General features: G+C 35.5%; 4 protein-coding genes across 5 annotated transcripts; 3 read left to right on the top strand and 1 right to left on the bottom strand.

Moving 5' to 3' along the window:
• Positions 1 to 2,724: 2,724 nt before the first annotated feature.
• LOC133859158 (triacylglycerol lipase SDP1-like) lies at positions 2,725 to 6,787 on the top strand. Its single transcript, XM_062294483.1, has 3 exons — positions 2,725 to 4,820; positions 5,479 to 5,622; positions 5,792 to 6,787. Exons 1-3 carry the CDS (start codon positions 3,402 to 3,404, stop codon positions 6,683 to 6,685), a joined length of 2,457 nt encoding a protein of 818 aa, XP_062150467.1. The 5' UTR covers positions 2,725 to 3,401; the 3' UTR covers positions 6,686 to 6,787.
• Positions 6,788 to 7,463: 676 nt separating this feature from the next.
• Positions 7,464 to 11,287, top strand: LOC133860809 (uncharacterized). Its single transcript, XM_062296435.1, has 5 exons — positions 7,464 to 7,887; positions 8,236 to 8,357; positions 9,762 to 9,853; positions 10,645 to 10,731; positions 10,827 to 11,287. Exons 1-5 carry the CDS (start codon positions 7,526 to 7,528, stop codon positions 10,932 to 10,934), a joined length of 771 nt encoding a protein of 256 aa, XP_062152419.1. The 5' UTR covers positions 7,464 to 7,525; the 3' UTR covers positions 10,935 to 11,287.
• On the bottom strand, positions 11,087 to 19,277 carry LOC133860808 (uncharacterized). 2 transcript variants are annotated; one of them, XM_062296434.1, is made up of 18 exons: positions 19,019 to 19,277; positions 18,410 to 18,527; positions 18,110 to 18,297; positions 17,892 to 17,999; positions 16,978 to 17,042; positions 16,642 to 16,747; positions 16,061 to 16,144; positions 15,503 to 15,649; positions 15,290 to 15,418; positions 14,628 to 14,695; positions 13,958 to 13,991; positions 13,785 to 13,869; positions 13,249 to 13,316; positions 13,048 to 13,161; positions 12,910 to 12,945; positions 12,697 to 12,783; positions 11,676 to 11,767; positions 11,087 to 11,530 (listed from the first exon to the last, which is right to left on the bottom strand). In XM_062296434.1, exons 1-18 carry the CDS (start codon positions 19,154 to 19,156, stop codon positions 11,503 to 11,505), a joined length of 1,695 nt encoding a protein of 564 aa, XP_062152418.1. In that variant the 5' UTR covers positions 19,157 to 19,277; the 3' UTR covers positions 11,087 to 11,502. The 2 variants fall into 2 exon arrangements, with proteins under 2 accessions (XP_062152418.1, XP_062152417.1); XM_062296433.1 differs by having other exon boundaries at positions 11,087 to 11,514; positions 19,019 to 19,276.
• A 120-nt stretch (positions 19,278 to 19,397) lies between these two features.
• On the top strand, positions 19,398 to 21,831 carry LOC133860810 (uncharacterized). The gene is made up of 2 exons (XM_062296436.1): positions 19,398 to 19,516; positions 21,246 to 21,831. Exon 2 carries the CDS (start codon positions 21,263 to 21,265, stop codon positions 21,692 to 21,694), a length of 432 nt encoding a protein of 143 aa, XP_062152420.1. The 5' UTR covers positions 19,398 to 19,516; positions 21,246 to 21,262; the 3' UTR covers positions 21,695 to 21,831.
• The last annotated feature ends 1,075 nt before the right edge of the window (positions 21,832 to 22,906 follow it).

Below are 22,906 nucleotides of genomic sequence, written 5' to 3'. Positions count from 1 at the left end.
ACCACCCCAAATGGAGCTTGGAGTGGCGCGCGGCCACATTTGGGGATGGCTCGTAAGCCACTCCTTGCTTTTTCAAAAAAAAAAATCTTTTTTTTTTTAGAAAAATAATTTTTAGGTTTTATATATTATATTTTTCATATCTTAATATGTTTTTTTATTAAGAGTGACACGTGTCATCATTCTATTGGTAATGACGAGGCATACGACTAACAGAATCCATCAAGGGTTTTGACAGAATTTGACTACAATGACTAAATTGTTATTTTGGCCTATCCTGAGAACATCTGAATTAGTTTTTATATATCAAGAAGTTATTTCTAATTTAGGTCAACCACAAATATTTATTTTGCATTTATCCCAAAAATTAATTTGTCAAGTTTTTAATTTTTATATATTTATATTTTTAATTTATTCATTTTTTTTTTTAAAAAGTGACATTTGTCATCATTTTATTTGTAATGACACGTGATACACTATAGTTTAGAGGACCATATCACTTTTTAAAGTTTAGACAAGCTTCGTATGCTTAAAATAATGTTTCGTGCACAAAGGAAAAGGTAGATTAAACGTTTGTGTGACATGTAGTGGCTGATCTATATGGGGGCCAGGGGGGCCCTAGTCCTCCCCAACCCCCAAAATTTTTTCCTAAAAAAAAAAGAATTCTAAAAATTCTAAAAATAAAATAAAATTTTGTCCTTAATTTTGTTTATTCTTTTAGTTTTGTACCCCCAAATTTTTTTTCTTTCAATTTGGCCCTTCCATATTCACAAGGCTAGGTCCGCCACTGATGACATGTGTTGGTCTCAGTTACACATGGCTTATTTTTTTGACCTTCTGATTAAAAAAAGCCGCATCAGGATCGTTAACGTGATGTGTGTTTTTCCTTTTAGGTTTTATTTTTTATTTTTTTATTTTTTAATTCTTGCACAAAAAAAAATGCAACAAATTCATTTCCAATCATTTGTTGACCTTGATTTCCACAAATCCAATCATTAGATTTCATAGATTTTTGGCAAAGAAAACCCACCAAAAACCATTATCACTTAACATTATTTCTTAACTTTATTCAATTTAATTCATCTTCCCAAACATCTATTCCAATTTGCTTTTCTATTCTCTAAATTCATCCGAACATAATTTCAAATCTTTTTCTTTCTTCGGTGTTCACAATTTTAAAAAACAATAAAAATCGCTGCAATTTTTTATTAGTGTTGAGGGACTCTATTGTTTTCAAGCTTTTATGCTCTTTTTTATATTGTTGACGTGGTTCGTTTCCAGTTGTTCGTTCATTATAAACGGACGGTTGAGATTGAGAGAATTGCAAATCTCATTGCTTGTTTACCTTATCCAAGTCTCAAGAGACTCAAGCAGCATGTAGATTAACTACTTAATTAGTCCTAACAATTATAGAATTCTCTTCCCATCCAGTAGTCAATAACTACATACAACCTTAAACTTCTCTCCAAATCCTTGGCCATTTTCACAAGCCTCAAAATGGGCGATGCTCCAAGCCCATTCACACAGCCACCAAGACCAAACCTTTGCTGGCTGTCCAAAATACATGCCCACTTGTGTCCGGATAAAGTTTTCCTCTAAAATTTTGTCTCCGATAATTCTTCCATGCATTTTCTAAAAAAGTTTACGTGAGAATCACATGTTAGATTTATAGGCTTAATACTTCTAACTCAACTCGGAAGAAAATTTTGTCATGACCATTATGTACAAAAGAATGATACTTTTTGTTTCCTTTTATTATTATTATTATTATTATTATTATGTATAAGCCTAGCCATTCAAGTTTCTTAATCACCAATATGAGCAGACTAGTGGAGGGTATAAAATCTAGCTTGACGTATTTCCAAAAAGTAAGTTTAGTTCACATCAAACGAGAGGCTAATACGACAGCTCACGGTTTAGCACGAGAGGTTGTCACCCATATTGCAGACAAAATCTGGATGAAGGAAATTCTTTCTGGATCTATAATATTGTAATCAGGAAACTTGTTGCCCCTATGTTTGGACCCTAGCTGCTGCTATGGTTTTATTAATATGAATGGAATTTATTCAAAAAAAAAAAAAAAAAAAGTTCCTTAATCACCATTCTAACTTATTTCATTTTTGACGGTTCAGGATCATTTTACTATTCACTTGAAATGGAAATGAGTCATGTCATGGTCAAGATTTAATGTTTTTGCATCTAACGGTATAAATAATGTCCTATAATTTAAATCTTTTTAATGGAGTGCCAATATATTTATCATATAGCATTATCTATATAGTTAGATATAGTACTAAATCTTAATCATGAAATAGAGAGTATCATTTTCTAAAACAAGCACTTCTTAATTGGCTTAGTCTAATATTTTCCCTAATTTAAGAGGGGAAAAAATAGAGAGATCTAAAGAAAAGATTGAATTTTCTTTTAAATTGATTTGAAAGAAATTTTTCTAACTCAATTTATTAAGTTGATATGTGTTTTAAGAGCATGTGATTTTTGCGTGTACTTTAAAAAAAAAAAAAAAAAAAAAAAAAAGATCCATGTGATTTTTTTTTCTTTTTTTGGGCAACCTTCCATGTGTTTGAAATTAGAGACTTTTGCGCCAAACAGAGTAATTGAACGTTGGAACTTCTGTTTCATGGAAAGTATATCTCTTTTGACTTTCAATAATTAGAAACCTCCGACTTTGACCTCTTTGCTTATCCTTCACTTTTGTAGATATTTTATCTAAAATCTTTATTGTTCACAATCTTTCTGATTAAAAGTCGGAGTCAGCACCACGTCGGTATCTTTATCTGTTCTCAGAACCCAATACTTCCCAGAAATCCATTTATGGGGTAATAATATATATAAGTTTCATGTATATTAGGAGCCATTTGTTTTCTGGGATTTGTTGGGTTTCTCTTGTAGACATCTTGGAATTTGATTTATGGGATTCTTGGGTTTCTTTGGGAGGTGTTGAGAGTTTTGGGTTGTGGCTTTACATTGCATTTGGCAGTTGATTGGTGGTTGGGAATCAGAGGTGGGATTTGGTGTTTTACTTCGTGGGTTTTATTGGAATTCGAAACAAAGGTTGGAATTTGGAAGGCTGTGCTTAGTTTTCTTTGATCAAGTTTTCTGGGTGAAGCGACTGGAATAGAGGTATTTGATCTGTGGGGTCTTGAGTTTCATTAGTCATGGTAATTTTGGGGGTCTGATTTGGAACCCATTTAGCTGTTGAGTTGGAGGTGTTTGGGAAATTGAGTTTGAGATCAAAATATGTTCTTTGGCATTTCATTTCAGATATATTTGCTGTAGCTTTTTATTCTTGCTTCTATTATCCTTCAACTTTGTACATTGAGCAAAACTCAGGTGTAACAAAACCAATCATTTGGACAGAGAATATTTTGTAGTTTAACCAGGATATGGATATTAGTAGTGAAGCCAATGTTGATTTTTTTCCAATTGGACCTTCAACCGTTATTGGGAGGACAATTGCTTTCAGAGTTTTATTCTGCAAGTCAATGTCACATTTAAGGCATCAAATATTTCATGCGGTGTGGCATCTCATCTTCAGATTTAAGGACATTTTCATACCCATGATATCATGGTTGCATCCGAGAAACCCAAAAGGGATATTGGCAATGGTGACTGTAATTGCCTTTTTGTTGAAACGGTACACAAATGTAAAGCTGAGGGCTGAAATGGCTTATAGGAGGAGTTTTTGGGGAAATATGATGAGAAGTGCATTAACCTATGAGGAGTGGGCTCATGCTGCTAAGATGCTTGATAAAGAGACCCCAAAGATGGACGAATGTGACCTATATGATGAAGAACTGGTTAGGGACAAGCTTAAAGAGCTCCGCCACAGACGCCGGGAGGGATCACTGAGGGATATTATCTTTTGCATGCGAGCTGATCTTATCAGAAATCTTGGTAATATGTGCAATCCTGAGCTTCACAAGGGTAGGCTTCAAATGCCCAAACTCATAAAGGAATATATCATAGAGGTCTCAACTCAGTTAAGAATGGTTTGTGATTGGGATTCAAAGGAGCTATCGTTAGAAGAGAAGCTTGCTTTTGTAAATGAAACAAGATATGCCTTTGGGAGGACAGCATTGCTTTTAAGTGGGGGTGCCTCTCTTGGAGCTTTTCATGTTGGTGTGGTTAGAACACTGGTAGAGAATAAGCTTTTGCCCAGGATAGTTGCTGGTTCTAGTGTAGGATCCATTATGTGCGCTGTGGTTGCCACTAGGTCTTGGCCTGAGCTGCAAATTTTTTTTGAAGATTCTTTGCACTCGTTGCAGTTTTTTGATCAGATGGGTGGGATTTTCACAGTCGTGAAGAGAGTAATGACACGAGGGGCTGTGCATGAGATCAGGCAGTTGCAGATGATGTTAAGGAATCTAACTAGTAACCTTACATTCCAAGAAGCTTATGATATGACAGGCAGAGTTCTTGGGATAACAGTTTGCTCCCCAAGGAAACATGAGCCGCCTAGATGCCTCAATTACTTGACTTCACCTCATGTTGTAATATGGAGTGCAGTGACTGCTTCTTGTGCCTTTCCTGGCCTCTTTGAGGCTCAGGAACTGATGGCTAAGGACAGAAGTGGAGAGATTGTTCCTTACCATCCACCATTTAATTTTGATCCTGAGGAGGACCCTGGCACACATGTGCGTCGGTGGAGGGATGGTAGCTTGGAGATTGATTTACCTATGATACAATTAAAAGAGCTGTTTAATGTGAATCATTTTATTGTCAGTCAGGCAAATCCTCACATTGCACCACTATTGAGGCTGAAGAAATTGGTGAGAGCTTATGGAGGCAACTTTGCTGCCAAGGTATGTGTCTATTGACTTGGAACTTCAATTTGTTTGATCTGTTTTACTCTTAGTTGATGTTTCTACTTCTATCTTCAAGTTTCTGTATTATGTTGTTTATTGCCAACAAAAAAGCTTTATGGAAATGAACTGACCATGCCTTTCATTCCTTCCTTGTCCTTTCCCCTACCCCTATCATGTTTCTAATAAATTCTCACCACTGGAACTAAACAAACAAAAATAAGCTACTAACACCATGATTTTGGATTTGAAGCACTTCTGTCATGTACACTTTTTGGGCGCTGAACTACTGCTTTCAACCATATTTTAGATGGGCTATAGCTCAAATTTGAATTAGTATTCTATCTTGTTTGATTATATGGCACCTGATTGGAACCTCATGAACATAGAATAATTGGCTGATGAGTCCTCGCCTAGTGGTTTTGTGTTTCAGTCGTTAAAGTATTGATTAAATGATTAAATTTATTCTTTCCTATTAGCTTAAGCTTTTGAGATAAGTAGTGATTTAACTTGGTATTAAAGTTAAAGATCCTGAGTTCGAACCCTTACTCCATAGTTTACCTCTCATTTATACAGTTATGCAATCTGTTATCTCTCTTTCTTTTCTTGACATTCTGGTGAGATGAAAATAACCCATCTTATTGTTTTAATTGTGTAGCTTGCCCATCTTACCGAGATGGAGGTGAAACATAGATTCAACCAGATGTTGGAACTTGGTTTTCCTCTGAGGGGAGTTACCAAGCTGTTTGCTCAAGATTGGGAGGGTGATGTCACCATTGTTATGCCTGCTACGCTTTCTCAGGTACATGCAAAAGTAGGCCTTGTAGACAGTCTAATGATATAATGGTAAAATTAATTGAAATTGTCTAATATATCAGAAACCTAGCTTTAGAATTCTGTGATCAATTGTAGAATTCTTATGATGATTACTAACTAAGGATTTGTTTCCCACTTCTTATATCATCTGCCAGTACTTGAAACTTATACAAAACCCAACTTATGTCGATCTTCAAAAGGCAGCAAACCAAGGGAGGAGGTGCACTTGGGAGAAGCTTTCGGCCATAAAAGCGAACTGCGGCATTGAGCTTGCTCTTGATGAGTGCGTTGCTGTTCTCAACCACATGCACAGACTGAAAAGGAGTGCTGAGAGAGCTGCTTCTTCTTCTCATGGCCTAGCCAACACAGCCAAATTCAGTGCCTCAAAAAGAATTCCTTCTTGGAACTGCATTGCACGAGAGGTTTCAGTAGGCTCCATTGAAGAAGACTTCCTCACTGATGTTGCTTCCTCGTTCCATCAAGAAGTTAGTGCATCCACAAGAGGACAACATTCTGGCAAAAATTTGCGAAGCCATGGAAGTGATAGTGAAACCGAAAACGTTGATTTCGATTCGTGGACAAGATCAGGCGGGCCCTTGATGAGGACTATTTCAGCTGACAAGTATATTGAATCTATCCAAAATGTGGGCACTGATGCTAACAATCAATTTTGCCATAGTCCAAAGGTGACATCACCAGATAAAAGTTCAGAAAGCACTGAGATTGGATATGGATTTTCTGCAGATGGTTCCAGCATAATAGTAACTGAAGGTGATCTCCTCCAAACTGAAAGAATCCATAATGGGATTGTGTTCAATGTTGTGAAGAAAGAATCCTTAACGAGGTCAACTAGGAGTCTTGATATGGAAAGTTTCAACAATGATGTTCCTGAATGTCTGCAACTTGACTGTCCAGAAAATGAGATCGATGCTAGCTCTACATCTGACCATGGTGATGATAACGTCACTGTGACAAGTTGCCTTAACGGACCAGATCCAGATCCCACCTTCATGGATCATTCTGGCATAGATGATGGCATCAATCACTGATTTGTGGATGGTTAATTTTGAGAACCATTTTGCTTTATTGAATGTGTATAAAAATTGGATTCAGTGATCACTAAATTAGAGTTAATCTGAAAATTAGCTTAACTTCTGCCATGGTACTCACGTGAATAGACAATGTTCATTCACTGCTTGGTCCCCAAGAAACTAGATTGCTATAATCTGATCTACAGAGATGATCAACATGTTCTAATAAAAATAGCCGCGATGATTGACTCTTAATATTACATTCACGTTCCATTGATTACTATCTTAGGACATGCTTAGTCAGTATCTTTTCCTCCAAGCAAAAGAGACAATGTTCTCACTGCTTGGTTCCCAAGAAAACAGATTGCTCTAATCTGGTCTTCCTATGACTGACATGTTCCAATAAAAAATAGCTGCGATGATCGACTCTTAGGAAAAAATAAAGTAAAATAGAATAAATTACAAGGACTTAAGCGTCGGTTAGGATTTAATAAAATTTATAAAAATATTCACGTCTGGATCTTTAAATATATATATATATATATATATATATAAATGTGAAAATTTTGAAAATTTTAATAAGATTTAACAAAATATTCTAACGAATAAGTGAAATTTAAAAATAAATATAATATATTTATATTTGAAAATTTTAATAAGATTTAACAAAATATTCTAACGAATAAGTGAAATTTAAAAATAAATATAATATATTTATATTATATTTAAGAAAAAGAAGAAAAAAAAGCCACGTCTACTTCTGCCTGAAAGTCTGAAACTACAAATAGTAATCAAGTCTCATTTGAAATCTGCCCTGTTATAGGCAGTTGACAGTTGCCCAAACGCAGGCACAGGGAGATGAGTTTTCTTGCGGGAAGATTAGCAGGAAAAGAGGGTGCATATTTTTTCCAGGAATCCAAACACGCCGTAAGCCGACATGCCCTGAAAATCGCAACCCAGAAACCTTCTTCTCTGCCTGGTCCTGGTCCTTCTTCCAACGCGGTTCAGCAAGAAGCCCAAGCGGACGTGCTTCCCGAGGTGCTGAGGCACTCTCTGCCCCCCAAGATTTATTACCAGCCGTCCGATTCTTCGTCCCTATCCACCACCTCCAAGTGGGTTCTTCATTCGGATCCGAGCAAAGGGTCTTCTTTGTCTTCCGAGGCTTTCAACCCGCTAAGGGCTTATCTGTCTCTGCCTCAGGTCACCTTTGGCCCCAAAAGGTCCTCTTTTTGTTTCTTTTTAGTTATTTGTTTCTCTTTTGATTTTGTTTGGTGGCTGAGAAAATGTGGGGAAGAGAGAGAGAAATTGAAATGTTGAGGCTAACAAAGCTGAAGGGCTTTGTGTAGCTCAGTTTTGTTTTATATGCTATGGCATTTTGAATTTTGAAGCTTAATTTCTGCTACCCAGAAGAGGGAGGTTACTATTGGCCCAAAAGGTTCTATTTTCTTCTTAATTGTTCGCTTTTGGTTTTTCTGGATGCTGAGAAAATGTAGGAAGTATGATTATAATTGAGATTTTTATTTTTGGGTTCATGCTTATTTTTGCAACTGCTATCTTAATTTATGCAGGTGGCAACTGCCCCAAACAGAACACTCTGTTTCGGCCTCAACAGCAAATGAATTGCGTCAAGACAGGCATGCTCCCATTAATCCTGAAAAGTTGAAGGCTGCAGCTGAAGGGCTTAAACAAAGTAGGTTCTCACTCTCTCTCTGTGGCCAAATTCTTATCAGTCGGTGCATATATTTGCTGTTAGCTGTTAGCCCTGTATTTGATATAAAACAGAAAAAAGAATTAATAGAACTTTTATCTTTTCTATGAAAAACAAATTTGACCTATGAGGCATTTGATCATTGGAATCTTAATACAACTAAGCAAAAACAATGCTTCCGCACAAAAAACTTGCTTAGAGATGTTAGGAATGTCTCTTAACAAATTTACAAGCCAATCTGTTAGATATGTTTTATACGATTCAACAACATATTGCTGTTTGACAGTGTGCAAAATTAGTTCTAATTAGAAGACACCATAGTGTTAATCCTATTGTATACTTCATGTTTGAACTAGAGATCCATGGCACCTGGCCATTAACAGAGACAGAGTAGGGATCTCTGGTTCTTTTAAATCATGCCATAAAGAATGAAAGTTTATCACGATGGAGGGGGAAAGATGGCGTTTAAATATTATGTAGCAGCAAAATTCAGAATGAAACTTAGCAGTGTTCAGATTCTAGGTTGACAGAAGACCAATTTTTTCACAAGGGCTTGTCCATTGATTTGGAGCAGCCACTTTCTTGTACAGTCAATTATTGTTTGGAAAGCTATCTGTAAAGTTTGGTTTTGATGTTGGGATATTTCTTTTATGCATTAGAAATCTTAGGGTCAATTGACTGCCCCAATATTTCAAATCTTGAAATTTATTGATTCTTGTGAGTTTAAATACATAGGAAGTAGAATTCTTGAGAGTTGACAATATTATTGTTTGGATATACTTAGAATTTGAATTTTCACCTTATTTTAGACAATATAATATTTAAAGATGCAAACATTGATTGCTGAAAATAAGCTTATACAAAACTCATTTAGTAGCTACGGACTGTGATTTGACAATAATGGATAATTTTTTTTTAAATGAAAATAACACCCTTCAATATTAATTATCAAATCTTTACATGAAACATAAGGATTTTTATTTTATTTTATTTTTTTTGTAAATTAACTCTATGTAGTTATCTTTTCAATAAAAAATTAAATTTGATTGTCACATTAATAATCCTCATGGAAACAAGATATGTGAGATTGACATTTCCTACTTAAAAAATGGGAGCTAGATTTCTTGTATTTTATGGAAATTGCAATGTTTGGGAATTGTATTTCTCAGGAAATTTATCGAATAAATAATCAAATTTCCATGAACTCCTGGGAATGAATGGTTTCCATCTTGATTTGCTATGTAACAAACACATTCTTATGATAATTGTAAGATTTTTTAATTTATGAAAACAAAAGGCGCTTACGATCTTTGGTTGTTTTCTGTGTCTAATTGATATCTGACTCAACTTCAATATGCCTGGTCTTTTTGTTTTGTTTCTTCACAGTTGGGAAGGCATTTGCTGTTGGTACTGTAATTGTATTTGGCGGTGCCACCTTGTTATTTGGACTGGCAGTCTCAAAGCTAGAGCTGCGCACTGTAAGTTTACATTTGTCATGCCTTAACTCCTAAGCTCTCTATTTACTATGCAGGTTCCTCATTATGAATTAGTGACAACTTTCATCTGTATACCCTTTACTAGTGCATGTTACATGTACAAGCGTATTGGCAAAGCATTAGTTCTAGTGTGTTTATGACCTGTGAATTGGTTTTGCACAAAATAGGATCCATGTATTCAGTTAGCAAGAAGGCAAAGTTGGAAGTTTTAGTCTTTTAGAGGTATCAATGAAGGGCAGTTTTCATACCAGATAGTCTTAAATCTGTCTACATAAGATCTGAATTAGGTTTTAACAATTAAATGCTGCTGAAATGAACTCGACAAGTTATCACCCTTGTTTTTTACACATTCAGCGGGAAACACTGTTGTGCCTACCTCTACTTGGTTGTGATTATGTTTGACATGTTTAGCAAGTATACACAGATAAACACAATGATATATGTTCTGACCAACTACTGTGATTCTACGGTTACTGTTTAGATCATTTCCACTTGACATGATCAATTATTTATCTTTGAATATTTGTGTATTCTTTCCTTTATTTATGTCTTTTATTATGGGTTCCCACTGCTATCATCCTGCCTTGGCAATCAGGGGTCAATATTTAGTTACTTGCAGAATGCGGTATTTTTGTCTTTATTAATGGCTATGTTTCATCCCTTCTAGGAGATGGTACCTTCCATTTTCCGGGCATTATCTTGCATTGAAATTAGTTACTGTCCTTAAAACTAGTTGATAAAGTTTACATGGAGTTGTTATTTATTTTTAACAGAGTGATGACATTCGAACCAAAGGAAGAGACCTGGCAGAGCCGAAACTCGAGATGATTAAGGAGCAACTGGTTCCCTTGAAAACCTGGGTATGTCAAATCGGAAGTTCTGAATGGGTTTTTTCCTAACTTTGTTCACCAAGTTTACCTTAATTGCAAACTAACTCTAAAGCTTTTGATTGCAGGCTGATAATATGACAAAGAAATGGCACTTGGAAAGGGAGGAAAATATTAAAGAGAAGCCTATCATAAAAGAGCTTTCCAAAATTTGGGGTGCAAAGACATCCAATTGATATTTTTTTTTTTCTTTTATAGTGGTTTTTTTTTTTTTTTTTTTTTTTTTGCGCCGGGGGTGGTGTTGATGAAAATAGTGTCCGAGTGATTGTACCTCTTGCTATGGCTGCAAGGCTTGTAGACGGAAGAAAAGGGAAAAACAATACAAATATTTTTGTTGTATGAATAGATGACCACTCTGGGGCATGATGTTGTATAAGGGATATGAATAAACTACTTGTTTGCATTTCAGAGGAGTAGCTACTGAATTTGCAGATTACAGGCATGATGTTGTAAATAAAAGAATTTACAAACATGTGTGGATGAAGTACTGTGATGTATTTAATAAAATTCTCAAGATCAATTGAGTACAGGCTTGGTAGTAAACAATTAATTTTCCCATTCTGGTTCACAAACTCTTCAAAAACTGATACTCTATCCAAGTGGACCTGTCTGCTGTCTTCTTTTCCCTATTCCTGTCTCAGTGATCTTCAAGTGACTCCTTAAAGCTTGAAATCTAAACCAGCTCCATATTTCCAAGCCTCAAGATGCCGCTTCCACTCATAGTTCATCTTGGATGGAAGTGAGCTAAGCAATGGTCTTGCAAAATATGCAACTGCTAAGAGTCTAGGAGATATATATACTGAAGAATGTGAACATATGAAAGTTTCCTAAATAACAATATGGTTGGGGAATAACACCAGAATCCTTAGTACTTGTGCTTTGAGAGAGAGGAAACATGAGCATGGAAAAACGATTACCTTATGACCGGGTCAGCAAAGGTTGAGAGAAACGTATAGTGACCCAGCATAAAGAAATGTCCAAACCAGTCAAGAAGCACAGGAACACCAACCTGAAACATGACCCACTTCATTTGACAAAAACTGGATTTTGGGACATAGCTATTATACGCATATTCATCGAGAAGATGTATAGCGATTGTATATAGAGCTGTCAAATTTTTACACGGCCTACGAACTCGACATAAACACAACACGAAATTAAAAACTTAAGATTAAGGGGTCTGAACCATTTAATTAAATGAGTCGGGTTAAGGTTGACCTATATAGTCTAATATCCATGTCTCGACACAACCCGAACCTGACACATAACATAAGGGCTGACAATTTTTAACATAACTCACGAACCCAATATGAAATTAGCGGGTTAGGATTGAAGGGTCTAACTTGTTTAATTAAAAATGTTGGGCTAGGGTTAACTTCTTATACCATGTCTCGACACGACTCAAACTAGACATGCAAATACAAATTGCCACCCCTAATTGTATACAATACCAAGAGGTATCTACTAAATTTCTGTCCATTTATGCACCACTATCAAAGATTCAATACCTTTCCACTGCCATACATTATTCATTTCGGGACTGTTTCACAACTTGTTTACACTGCCAGTCCTAAGCCTGGATGGTGGTGGGTCATATAACAGGCCAGCTATGGAAGAACTTCTCTAAATTCTATTTTTATATCCCTCTCTCTTTCACCATTGACAATTCAAATTTTGAGGGGGAACACGTTTTCTTAAGATGATAGGGTGTCTGAGAGCAGATCCCAATCAACAAAAGCTCTTATTATTTTCATCAATTCAAAAAAATATATATATATATTTGCTATCAGAAGATCAAAGTAAATGGGAGACCTGGCTAAGTAAATGATATGCAAAGATCCAAAAACATATATAGAACACTACATTGTGGTGTTTAGGTAGGTCACGGACTCACTCAAGTTGGAGAGAAAAAGAAAAATAAATGTACTTATCAATTACCTGCTTGAATATTGATGGAAGAAGTTGAGGTTTAGTTAACATGACTAGGCCTAAGGTCTGGGCAAGAGGCACAAACTGTACAACATCCTGTCACAATATAATGTTTCAGAAATATAAAATTATTTTTATAATTTATGATTACATGAAGCAATTAATAGTATTGAATCAGATGGAAATCAGAAATTTACCAAACAGATAAAACAAGAAAATAACCTGAAGAAATGGTCTTAGAACTGGATCACCTAGCCTCTGAAGAAGAGAGACATCAATTTATTAGAAAATGGAGGGGGGAGAAAGAGAGAGAGAAACAAAATAACTCTATGACATTGTTATATTAAAATACAAGCCTACCTTCATACTCTGAAAATTGACATGAAGGAGCTCATTAATAAAATCTGGTGAGACATTAGACTGTTGCTTCGCCGACATTGCTCTTTGAAACAACCATGAAGAACGTAAGTTGGGCTGCAGTACATAAGTTTTGATTCGGATTTCAGATAACTATGATGAAAGCAATCTAACCATGAAGCCAAAAAGCAGCAAGTCACCAACCATGTATGGATTCAGCAGGGACAAGCTGTAAGAGTCAAGAAAGTTGCCACTGATTGCTTCGTATATTCCTTTGTTCACAGGAAAAGCGATGAATATAAGTCATCTTTACAATGTTAAATCACCACTTATCTCAAAAGTTTCAACGGGACTCAACATGGAATATTAACTGAAATGAGAGTTAAATTGTGGATTCAAGGTTCGAATTTATGACCTCTGTTCTGATATCATGTTAAATCACCAATTATCCTAAAAGCTTAAGTTGATAGGAAATAGTAGACTTAATCATTTAAATTAATATTCTAATATATAATAAGATTTTTACACACGTTTTATTAGTGTATGGAGACATTAAAAATGATTCTATTTTGTCCCCCCCGGAACCCCAGTGTCAGAACAAACAGTTCTAGTTCAATCCATTAGGTGCAAACCATCACAATTACCAATATCATATGAAAAGAACCAATGTGCAATATAATAAAACTTACTTATGTGCTATGTAAAACACACTGAAATAGTTTTGACTTAATAGTATATACCAGTTGACAGCCTCTGAAGGTGCCTAGTCAAGCTCCCAAAACCACCAAATGAAACAGGTGATTGTATGCCACTAGCATCACCAAACTGCAAAGAATGATTTTATGACACTTGCACTCCATATGTTACAAGACCAAAATCTACTGGAGCTTTACAAGTTTATAACGTACACCACCTGTAAAATACGATTAAAAGCTGCTGGCAATGGGCTGTCAAGCCAAGTTGCCACCATAAAAAATCAAAAGGTGTCAGGTTTGAAGAAACCATGGCCATAGTTAAGAGAAATACGAGAATATTTGCATTGAAAGCAAAATAACAAGCATAAACAAATATATGAAATTGTGTATTTAATCTAAGACAAGTATAGAGAAAGTTTTCCACTCATTCCACAAGAGATGTGAAAAGCAAAAGCCTCAAGTTACATCATTTATCACTGGATGTGGGGCAACACATGTCATGAATAGTTCAGAAAGAGATCGGCCTTGCATCTATTTCCAACCATTCATTTTTCAGCATTCACAATACATAAGCTCAATTTTGCTCCCATAACGTCTACAATTAACTATCCTCCAAAATTACTAAGCTATATAACTAATAAGTTACAAAATATACACATGATGAGTCCAAAACTTGGATTTTACTAAAAGTCTGGCAGCTCAGATCTAGGATTCTGAAATACAACCAAAACAAAGATGACACGTTTCAACTGATAATAATCTATAAGAAATATGAAACATATTCTAAAGAATTTTGACATGAGTATATGTCTTCATTGATACCCTATAATATTTCCAACAGCATTAAAGGAAACCATATTGCAACTCATACAATACTTGAATCATTACCTATCACGATATGTAGGAAAAATGCCATATATAACTCTCTGTATCTCCAGGTCCTCAAGAGAGACTCCCTACAAAATGGACATTCAAATTGTATTTGTAAACCAATGTGAGGGCATCAAAGAAAGGAAAGCAGGGGATATAACATCGTACAAGCAGCTGACTCTACAAGTATGATCTTTTGGAAAGTAGGACCATGTTAAAGGAATCAATATGCAAATTTAAAGAAGGGAGTACCAGTGGACAAGTATAATGTTCAGAGAAGAAAGAATTTCTGAGAATTGGTAAATAAAGAACGACAAAATAAAATCTGATGTCTATCTCTTACATGGCACTTTTCGGAGTACATGCATTTAGAAAATTCAAAAAAGAAATGGATCTTAAATTCTCAATTATTGATTGACTAGCTAGCAGTCCATTCACCACTCAAGTAGGGACTGAATCAGGATTTTTTTTATCGGAGGGGCCAAAGCAGGAATAAGGGGCCAAATCTAATTATCATAAGGGTCAAACCTAATTTTTAGGCCGGAAAACATATATTTTTAACTTTATTTAAACATTTAGAGAAAAATATATATATATATGTATCCAACACCTATTGGAGTACAGAACTAACCATAGGGAAGCATGATATGCGAGATGTTGTCCGCAAATCAAAAATCTACCTGATAATGTGGCATTAGATCCCAATATTCTTCTAATAATTCTTCCAATTTTGGGGATCCTGGTTGAGGCTCAACATAAGTGAACATATAAGTAGTACGATCCATGGGACCTGAGCCAGCTGGAAATGCCTGACAAACATTCAGAGAAACCTTGAGATTAAATCCAAAAAACAAAAATGTTGACATTACTGATATACTAGAAAGTTGAGTTACCTCCCAAAAATATTGAGCTTCTGAGGTTCCAACCTTCTTCACTGATGAACTGCTATATATGACATCACTAGTAGAGTTATCCTTAAAACCACGAGCACAAGATCCAACAACAAGGCAGACACCATCTGGCTTCCTCCCACATCTTATCTGTAAAATCAAATACACAACACCAAGTGGCAGTTCCAGCCAGATTGTGGGCATGTGTCAACTACCTAAGTTGGTAATAATCTGAATCACCAGATTGAAAAATGAATCGGAAATCCTATTCCTATAAGCAAGGATTGGAAAAGGCAAGGGACTTTTTTTTTTTGTTAAAAGGTTTGCATTATCTTTCGGTTGACTCAGACAAATCAGATCCAGTAATTTAGTCGACCTCTCACAGTTTTTTAAGCTGTAAGGAATAGCTACTTATTCGACATATGCTCAACCACACTGACAGAAATGTATGCATGCTTGCGTGTATGCATATATAGGTGAACATATGAATTAATCTAGCCAATAATGCTTGAGGTGGTTATATAAGTGCACATCAATCGTGAAGGAGAAGGGAAACCAGACCTGTTTTACCACAGGAGAAAAGTTCCCCATTGAGTCAATGATGAGACGAGAAGATAAAATGTTTCCTTCAGCAAGTTGCAAGACCTATGCAGAAAAGTGGTAGAAGCATTTATGTCATCTAATACTTCATCGACAGAGAATATTAATTATACCCAAATTGAATTTCCATTTCGTTTTGTGGGTATGCTTTAGTTTAAGAAGTAGTCTTGTGACCCTTTTTTTTTTGGCATATTGAAAGCCATGTCTCAGTTCATGGATGAGATTAAAACTCATACAAAATTCGATTCATGGAACTTTAACACATTAAACAGGCAAAACTCAAACATCATCATAATTGGCCTTCTTTACGCATGTTTGAACCAGGACCCACTATACTACCTCATGGTTTCCAAACTATCCCCAAATCAGATATATTAGTTCTAGTCTTCCCAATCTTCCATATAGGCATCCTCATCTCACAACACTAAAGTGTCATATGGTGTCTAATAGCAGCTTATTATCTATGATGAAATGTTAATGGGTCTCATCAGATTTAAGGTATGCACCTAAATAAATTACTTAGCAACTGTAGGAAAACTTACTGCTGCATCGTCATATATACAAATGCTGGAGACACCGTAACCTTCCAAGATGACTCCACCAAGGGAAATAAAACGTTTCTTCACAATCTCTATAAGCTTTGCAGGTCTATAATGATAGAAAACTGAAAATCAGTATTACAAACGAGTTGCTGGGACAAGGCTCATCCTCTTCTCATAACACTATCAATTTCCGGAGATATGACATAAACCAAACTGAGAATCAGATTGAAGCATTTAGAACATTAGGAAGTAAAATTAAAATCCTACAATTTCAGTTAGATTTTCAAAATAACAAATAGTTAAAAGCAATGTAGAAAAGAAAATAAGACAACTCACGAGACACCAAGATTAAGAATGTCTTCAACCCAGATCTCACCTTTCCCCTCAAATCCACATCTGTTCTGCACACTCATGGAATGCCAAAAGAAATTGTATAAATAAATAGGATAGCATCAGGACCAAAGAGAATACAAGACAGAGTTGACAGTTGGGTAGTATCTGGCCTTATTCAAATTGCTATAAGAACTTTTGGACATGTGAAATCCCTTAAGAAAAATGTCTGCTTGGTAACACAAGTCAAGCACCCTTTTTGCTAAAAAAGTGAGGGTCCTCCTCTGATCATGGTTCAAGGAAAGTCCAACATTTAATATATCCTTGTATTGAAAGTTACATTTTCAGAAATTGTTTTTTCAACTGCTAATGTTCTTAAATGATAAGTTACCACACTCACACCTCCAGTTATGCACTATAACCAGTGAATATGGACAAAATGTTTATGAAGTGTATTTGTGTGTTAATGCTAGATTTAGCATAGTTGAAAGCTATAGATGCCTAAACTGACCATCCAAAATCCTTAGCATCCGTTTTTAACTATATCCAAGTTTGAGTTTTAGTGTTATTTTTAATAGGCTGCAACAAAAATGGCAAACAATGCATTGTTTAACATCTAGATTAATGGACTCTTTTGTAAGCATATGAATATGTGCCATGCTGCCTAGTGTTTGACATGCCAACTGTAGGAAGGGAAGAGCCCCCTATGCATAAAGTCGCTACATAGGTGAACTTCACCAATATATAGAGTGCTTCCATAAAAGCTCTTTGCTTGTGAGATATCATTTAAGGCAAGTATGGCCTAAGGATCATCTTGTTAACAAAATTCATTCCTAGGTGAAGGCGTCAAAGAAAAAAACTGAATTGTCCACATCAATTGCAGAAATAAATTTCATTAATTTGTCAGGTTCAAAACTTACAGGATTAAATTTCACAGCAGTCGCTTCTTCAATATCATCCTCTACAAGAATTCCAACTTCTACGAGCTCAAGGAGCTCTTTCCTCGATATATTCCATTCTTGTTCCCTCTGAATGAATATCAAAACATTGTTTACCACTCTCACAACAACTGGTCATCTAAAAGCAATCATTTATGTCAAAAATTATCAGTCCAATGAATCCACAGTACAGTATATACCCCCTTTAGGATATTTCTTTCCACGACTCCTACTCGAAGACCTTTAAAACTCAATGCTGTGGCAATGAAGATTCCCAAAGTACCTCCACAAACTAACACATCAAATGTATCTACTGCTTTGCCATCCCCACCAGAATGGCTAAACATACCACCAATACTCGTAACTACTTGCTGGGGTTCTACCACAACTGCAAAATACATGTGTGAAAGTTACCTAGGATCAAAGAATTGACTGCGCATTTACAGGAATTCACAGCATAAAAAAGGAGAGAAAATCTGTGATGTATGAAACAACTCCACCTGTCTGAGCAGAGCAAATACTAGACCAAAGCTGGTCCAACCTCTTTAAGGCATTATATGAGTTTGCCCCACCAGCACCACCAACTTCACCACTAACTGCAATGCTCTCCATTATTTTCTACAAAAATAAGACACAAACACTCGCATATTACATTGGCATCGAATTAAAGAAAAAATGCTAAATTAGTTCTTTTGTTTATGCCAATTTTCAATAAACTCCCTAGAATTTAAAAGTAACTTAAAACAAAACTCCATATGGTAAGCATAAATGACAAACAACTCTTCATCCTTAATTTAGGCCCGATACATGGAATATTTAATTGAAATAGGAGGTAAATGACGGAGACAGGTTCGAATTAAGGACTTTTAGTTCTAATACCATATTAAATCACTACTTATCTCAAAAGATTAAACTATTAAAAAATGGTTTATTTAATTATTTAATTTATATTCTAACAAAATCGCCGTCAAACCACTCAAAAGCTTAACTGATTTTGCATTGAATATTTTATAGAATTAAATTGGACCATTCCCACAATGAAAAGAACAACAATAACAGTAATAATTCTGTAGCAACAAGTATATCTGAGATTTACGAGAAAAGGGTACCTGGGTTCTGGAGGGAATAGATTGTGCCATAATGCTCAGGTTTCTTGAAGCTCTATTAATGCCTCGTCTTTGGACTAATGGACTGACCAGTGGGTACTGGGAGAACCCATTAGTGGGTCGAAGCTGAAGCAACACCATGAGTTCTACAATTATGAAACCAAAGCAAATTCCTCTCTTTCTCTCATTTTTCCATAACTCTCTCTCAGTTTTATCGTTTGAAGCTCAGGATGCATGCGTACCACAACGCAACACGTTAACGGCCAAAACTTTCTCTTCCCATTTCTTCAGTAAAAGTGAAAATAGCAAAGGTAACCGAGAGGATCGGTTCCCGGTCCAAGGTTACATGCGGGTGAGAAACAGAAAGGTCACCGGCAGGTGACATAACGAAAGTTCACGTGGACAATTGGATAAACCTTGGATTCGGGGTTTTAGAGTCATTGCTCCTCAGTTCTCAGTGTCTCGCTCTTGGTCTTGGAATCTGCAGACTATAATCAACAGGTAAAAACACACCCACGATGTTCTTCTTCTTTGTTTTGTTTTGTTTTATGATCGTCTTTGTTACCAATATTGTGTTGTTTTGTTTGTGTTTTCTTCAACTTTCTGCTTGGTTACTGGGAAAATGGGGGAGAACCGGAGAAGAGAAAGGACATGAAATCAAAGTCTGAATCTTGATTTTTTCATAACATTTTGTGTTGGGTTCTGAAAATTGGAAAATCTGAACCCCCCAAAATGGTTCTTTTAGGCTCTCTTGTGTTGGGTGGTGGTTTTTGTTTTCTTGTTTCTCACATAGTGAGAAAGCCTAGATATTAGAGTTTTGATTCCACCCATTTTCTACATTTTCTTAGCAACCAGAGGGAGTTTGTAGATTCTTAAATTCAAGTCCATATCTTTTATTTTTTTCCATTTTTTTGGTTATGCCTCCCTTGCTCATTTTTCTCTTTCTAATGGTTGAAATTTGAAATCGGAAGTAAATAGTAATGGACTGTGAGAGTCTTCTTGAAATATGAATCCTCTAGTAATCATGTAGAATGCTTGATAATTTTAGATTGATACTGCTTAAGAAATTTTGTGAGGACAACTGCGCTTGGATATACTGTTTTTTCATCTGAAGTTACATCAATGGCAATACTAATTTTTGGATTCAAATATAGGCATAAGCAGGAGGTAGGTTTAGTCTTATATGCCTCTTTGTGGCTGTTACGTATTCTACTCTTTGTAGAAGTGAATGAATTGAGGTTGAGGATGTTCCTCGAGACTTTTTTCCATCATCAGTCACCATCTGTGCTTATATTTTATGCATTTTAAGATACAATGAACAGCATAGAATCCATAGTTGGAATGCATAGGGCAGATGCTAATAAATGACTTGAAAGAAACATAACATGTGCCTATAATTTAGGTTCAGTGGAGCAAGATATGAAATGTACAGATAAAGAGAAGTGTGTTATCAATGATGTTATTAGCAGAGTGAAGTTATGCCTTATTGTATCATCATGCTCAAGTGATAGCGTATGATTCATTCTTACTGTCTTGGTAGTTGGCACCAAAAGGGATTCGCACATGCTAATTGTGTCGGTTTTGGAGAAGTTTTAGGGAGAAATCATATTTAGCCCCTACGTTTTCATCTTATTTTGGATTTAGTCCTTAAGTTTTCAATTTAAAAACTAAGGTCCTTAAGTTTTGCCTAAGTTTCAAATTGGCCTCTCTATTACTTTACAATCAAAGTTAACGATTTTTCATTTGTCACATGTGTCTCATTTGACATGATAGGATCCATGTCAACACCCAATATCAATGTTGATGTCCATATCAGCATCAAAGTTAATGGTCTTCTCTCTAATGTTACAAATTTAGAAGATTAGGATAACAAAGAAGATTTTTGTTTGTGGAGTTGGGTCTCTTTTTTTTTTATGTGGATGACTTGGCACTTAATGATATGGCATTGATATTAGGTACTGATATGGACGTTGACGTGTCAATTGAGACACACATGACATATGACAACCCATTAATTTTGACGAAAAAGTGAGAGAGGAACCTATTTAAAATTTGGGCAAAACTTCATGACCATGTTCTTGAAATTAAAAACTTAAGGACTAAATTCAAATAAGATAAAAACATAAGGACTAAATACAATATTTTAGAAGGTATATAAAGCACAATGTTATTAACTGCTGTGAAACACCTCTAATATTTTGCTCTCTCGCAACTTGGCCATCTTGAGTAGGTTGAGCACCAGTAGGCATGGCAAGCCTAAACATGCCCTCAACCTTCAGTTGCTTCTCTGTCAACAGCATCAGCAGAGATTGTAGAAAGTTGAGCAGTGATATTGGGCGATGTCAGGTTATCAAGGCAATGCGGATAGAGAAACCTTTGGAGGAACTGTACAATGTGAGGGTGGAACGGAAAGCGTCACCGCAGCGGCTGGCAGAGCTTGGGGTTTCAAGATGGTCAGTGTGGAAGACCGGCAAGTGCAAGTTGCCCTGGGACTGGCAGGTGGACCAATTGGTTTACATTGAGGAAGGGGAGGTGAGAGTAGTTCCTGAAGGGAGCAAGAAGTTCATGCAATTTGTTGCCGGAGACCTTGTTCGTTACCCAAAGTGGTTTGAGGCAGACCTCTGGTTCAATGGTCCATACCAAGAGCGCTACACTTTCAGAGCATATGGCGATGATTGAGAGCCCATTGTGTCAAGTTACATGTGGAGTAATAGAGCTTCCCTTAATAGGTATCTTGTTTATTTTAACTGCTTAGTTGAAGCATTGTATATTGGATCAAAAAATTGGTTTGAGACCAGTTTATTTTTTTTGTGGAATTGTGAGTCTTTTTAGCCCTGCAATTTCGTAAGATGAAGTGTGATTTTAAACTAAATCGCAAAAAACGTATCATTTGAAAGTGCGTTCTCTAAAAATTACGGTTTGAAAACGTTAAAAAATCTAAATTTTCAAATCAATGACAGTGAGGTATGTTTCTAAAAAACGCGTGATTTTAAAGGTTAAATTGCGATTTTAAAAACCAAATCGCAATTTTTCTAAATATTTAACTACGTTTTTAAAAATTACATTTTGAAATTGCACGTTTTCAATCCGCAAATTTAGTTGATCCATAAAAAACTAGATCAGAATCTCCTACAATTTCTTTAAAATTGTAGATTCTCAAATTATATTAATTTAAGTCGTTTCATGTATTGAACGACATGAAAAATGCTAACTATTAAAAATGTAACATATTAACAAGGAGAATTGAATATATTTTTATCAGATTCTTATATTTTATGTCGTAGAAAAGCTTTGAACAAAAAACTGTATTTTGGTTTAGTAAAGAATAAGCATATCTTCAAAAGTAAATGAAAAGACTTTTGGAATGATTTTTTTTTTTTCTTTTTTTTTTTGGTCTTAGTAACATGTCATGTATTTAATATGTATCATTTTTCACATTGTACGATATAAAAACCAGCCTAGATTTATATAATTTGAGAATATAAATTTTTTTTGAAATTGTAGAAGATCCTAATCCATTGGCTTCAGCTAAAATACAAGAGTTTTTTTCTTTTTTTTTTTTGAAAAAAAAAATAAAATAAAATAAAAGGTTCTAGAGTTTAGTGAACTTTCGCTAAAAATGGTATCTAAAATACTATTATACTAAGAAAGGCGTGAAATTCTGCTAGTAGGAATAAAGGCAGCGCAGGAGGTAGTGATGGAAGGGATGGTAATTACTCAGTCAGGCCCAACCATTAAGAGCTTCAACCTAGTAACAAGATAAAAATGGCAGCACTTCTGAAAGTAGTCTTGCAGAAGGTATATACAAACATCCCCCAAAACAGAGCTCCCCATTCAGGAAAAATTCCTTCTATATAAAAAATGAGTAATGCTATCCCTCACACCTATTTT

The sequence above is a fragment of the Alnus glutinosa genome, chromosome 2, assembly GCF_958979055.1.
Source record: "Alnus glutinosa chromosome 2, dhAlnGlut1.1, whole genome shotgun sequence".
In the NCBI taxonomy this organism is placed as follows: domain Eukaryota; kingdom Viridiplantae; phylum Streptophyta; class Magnoliopsida; order Fagales; family Betulaceae; genus Alnus; species Alnus glutinosa.
Note: the sequence above shows the minus strand (reverse complement) of the source record. Positions and strands in the feature narration are given on the sequence as shown.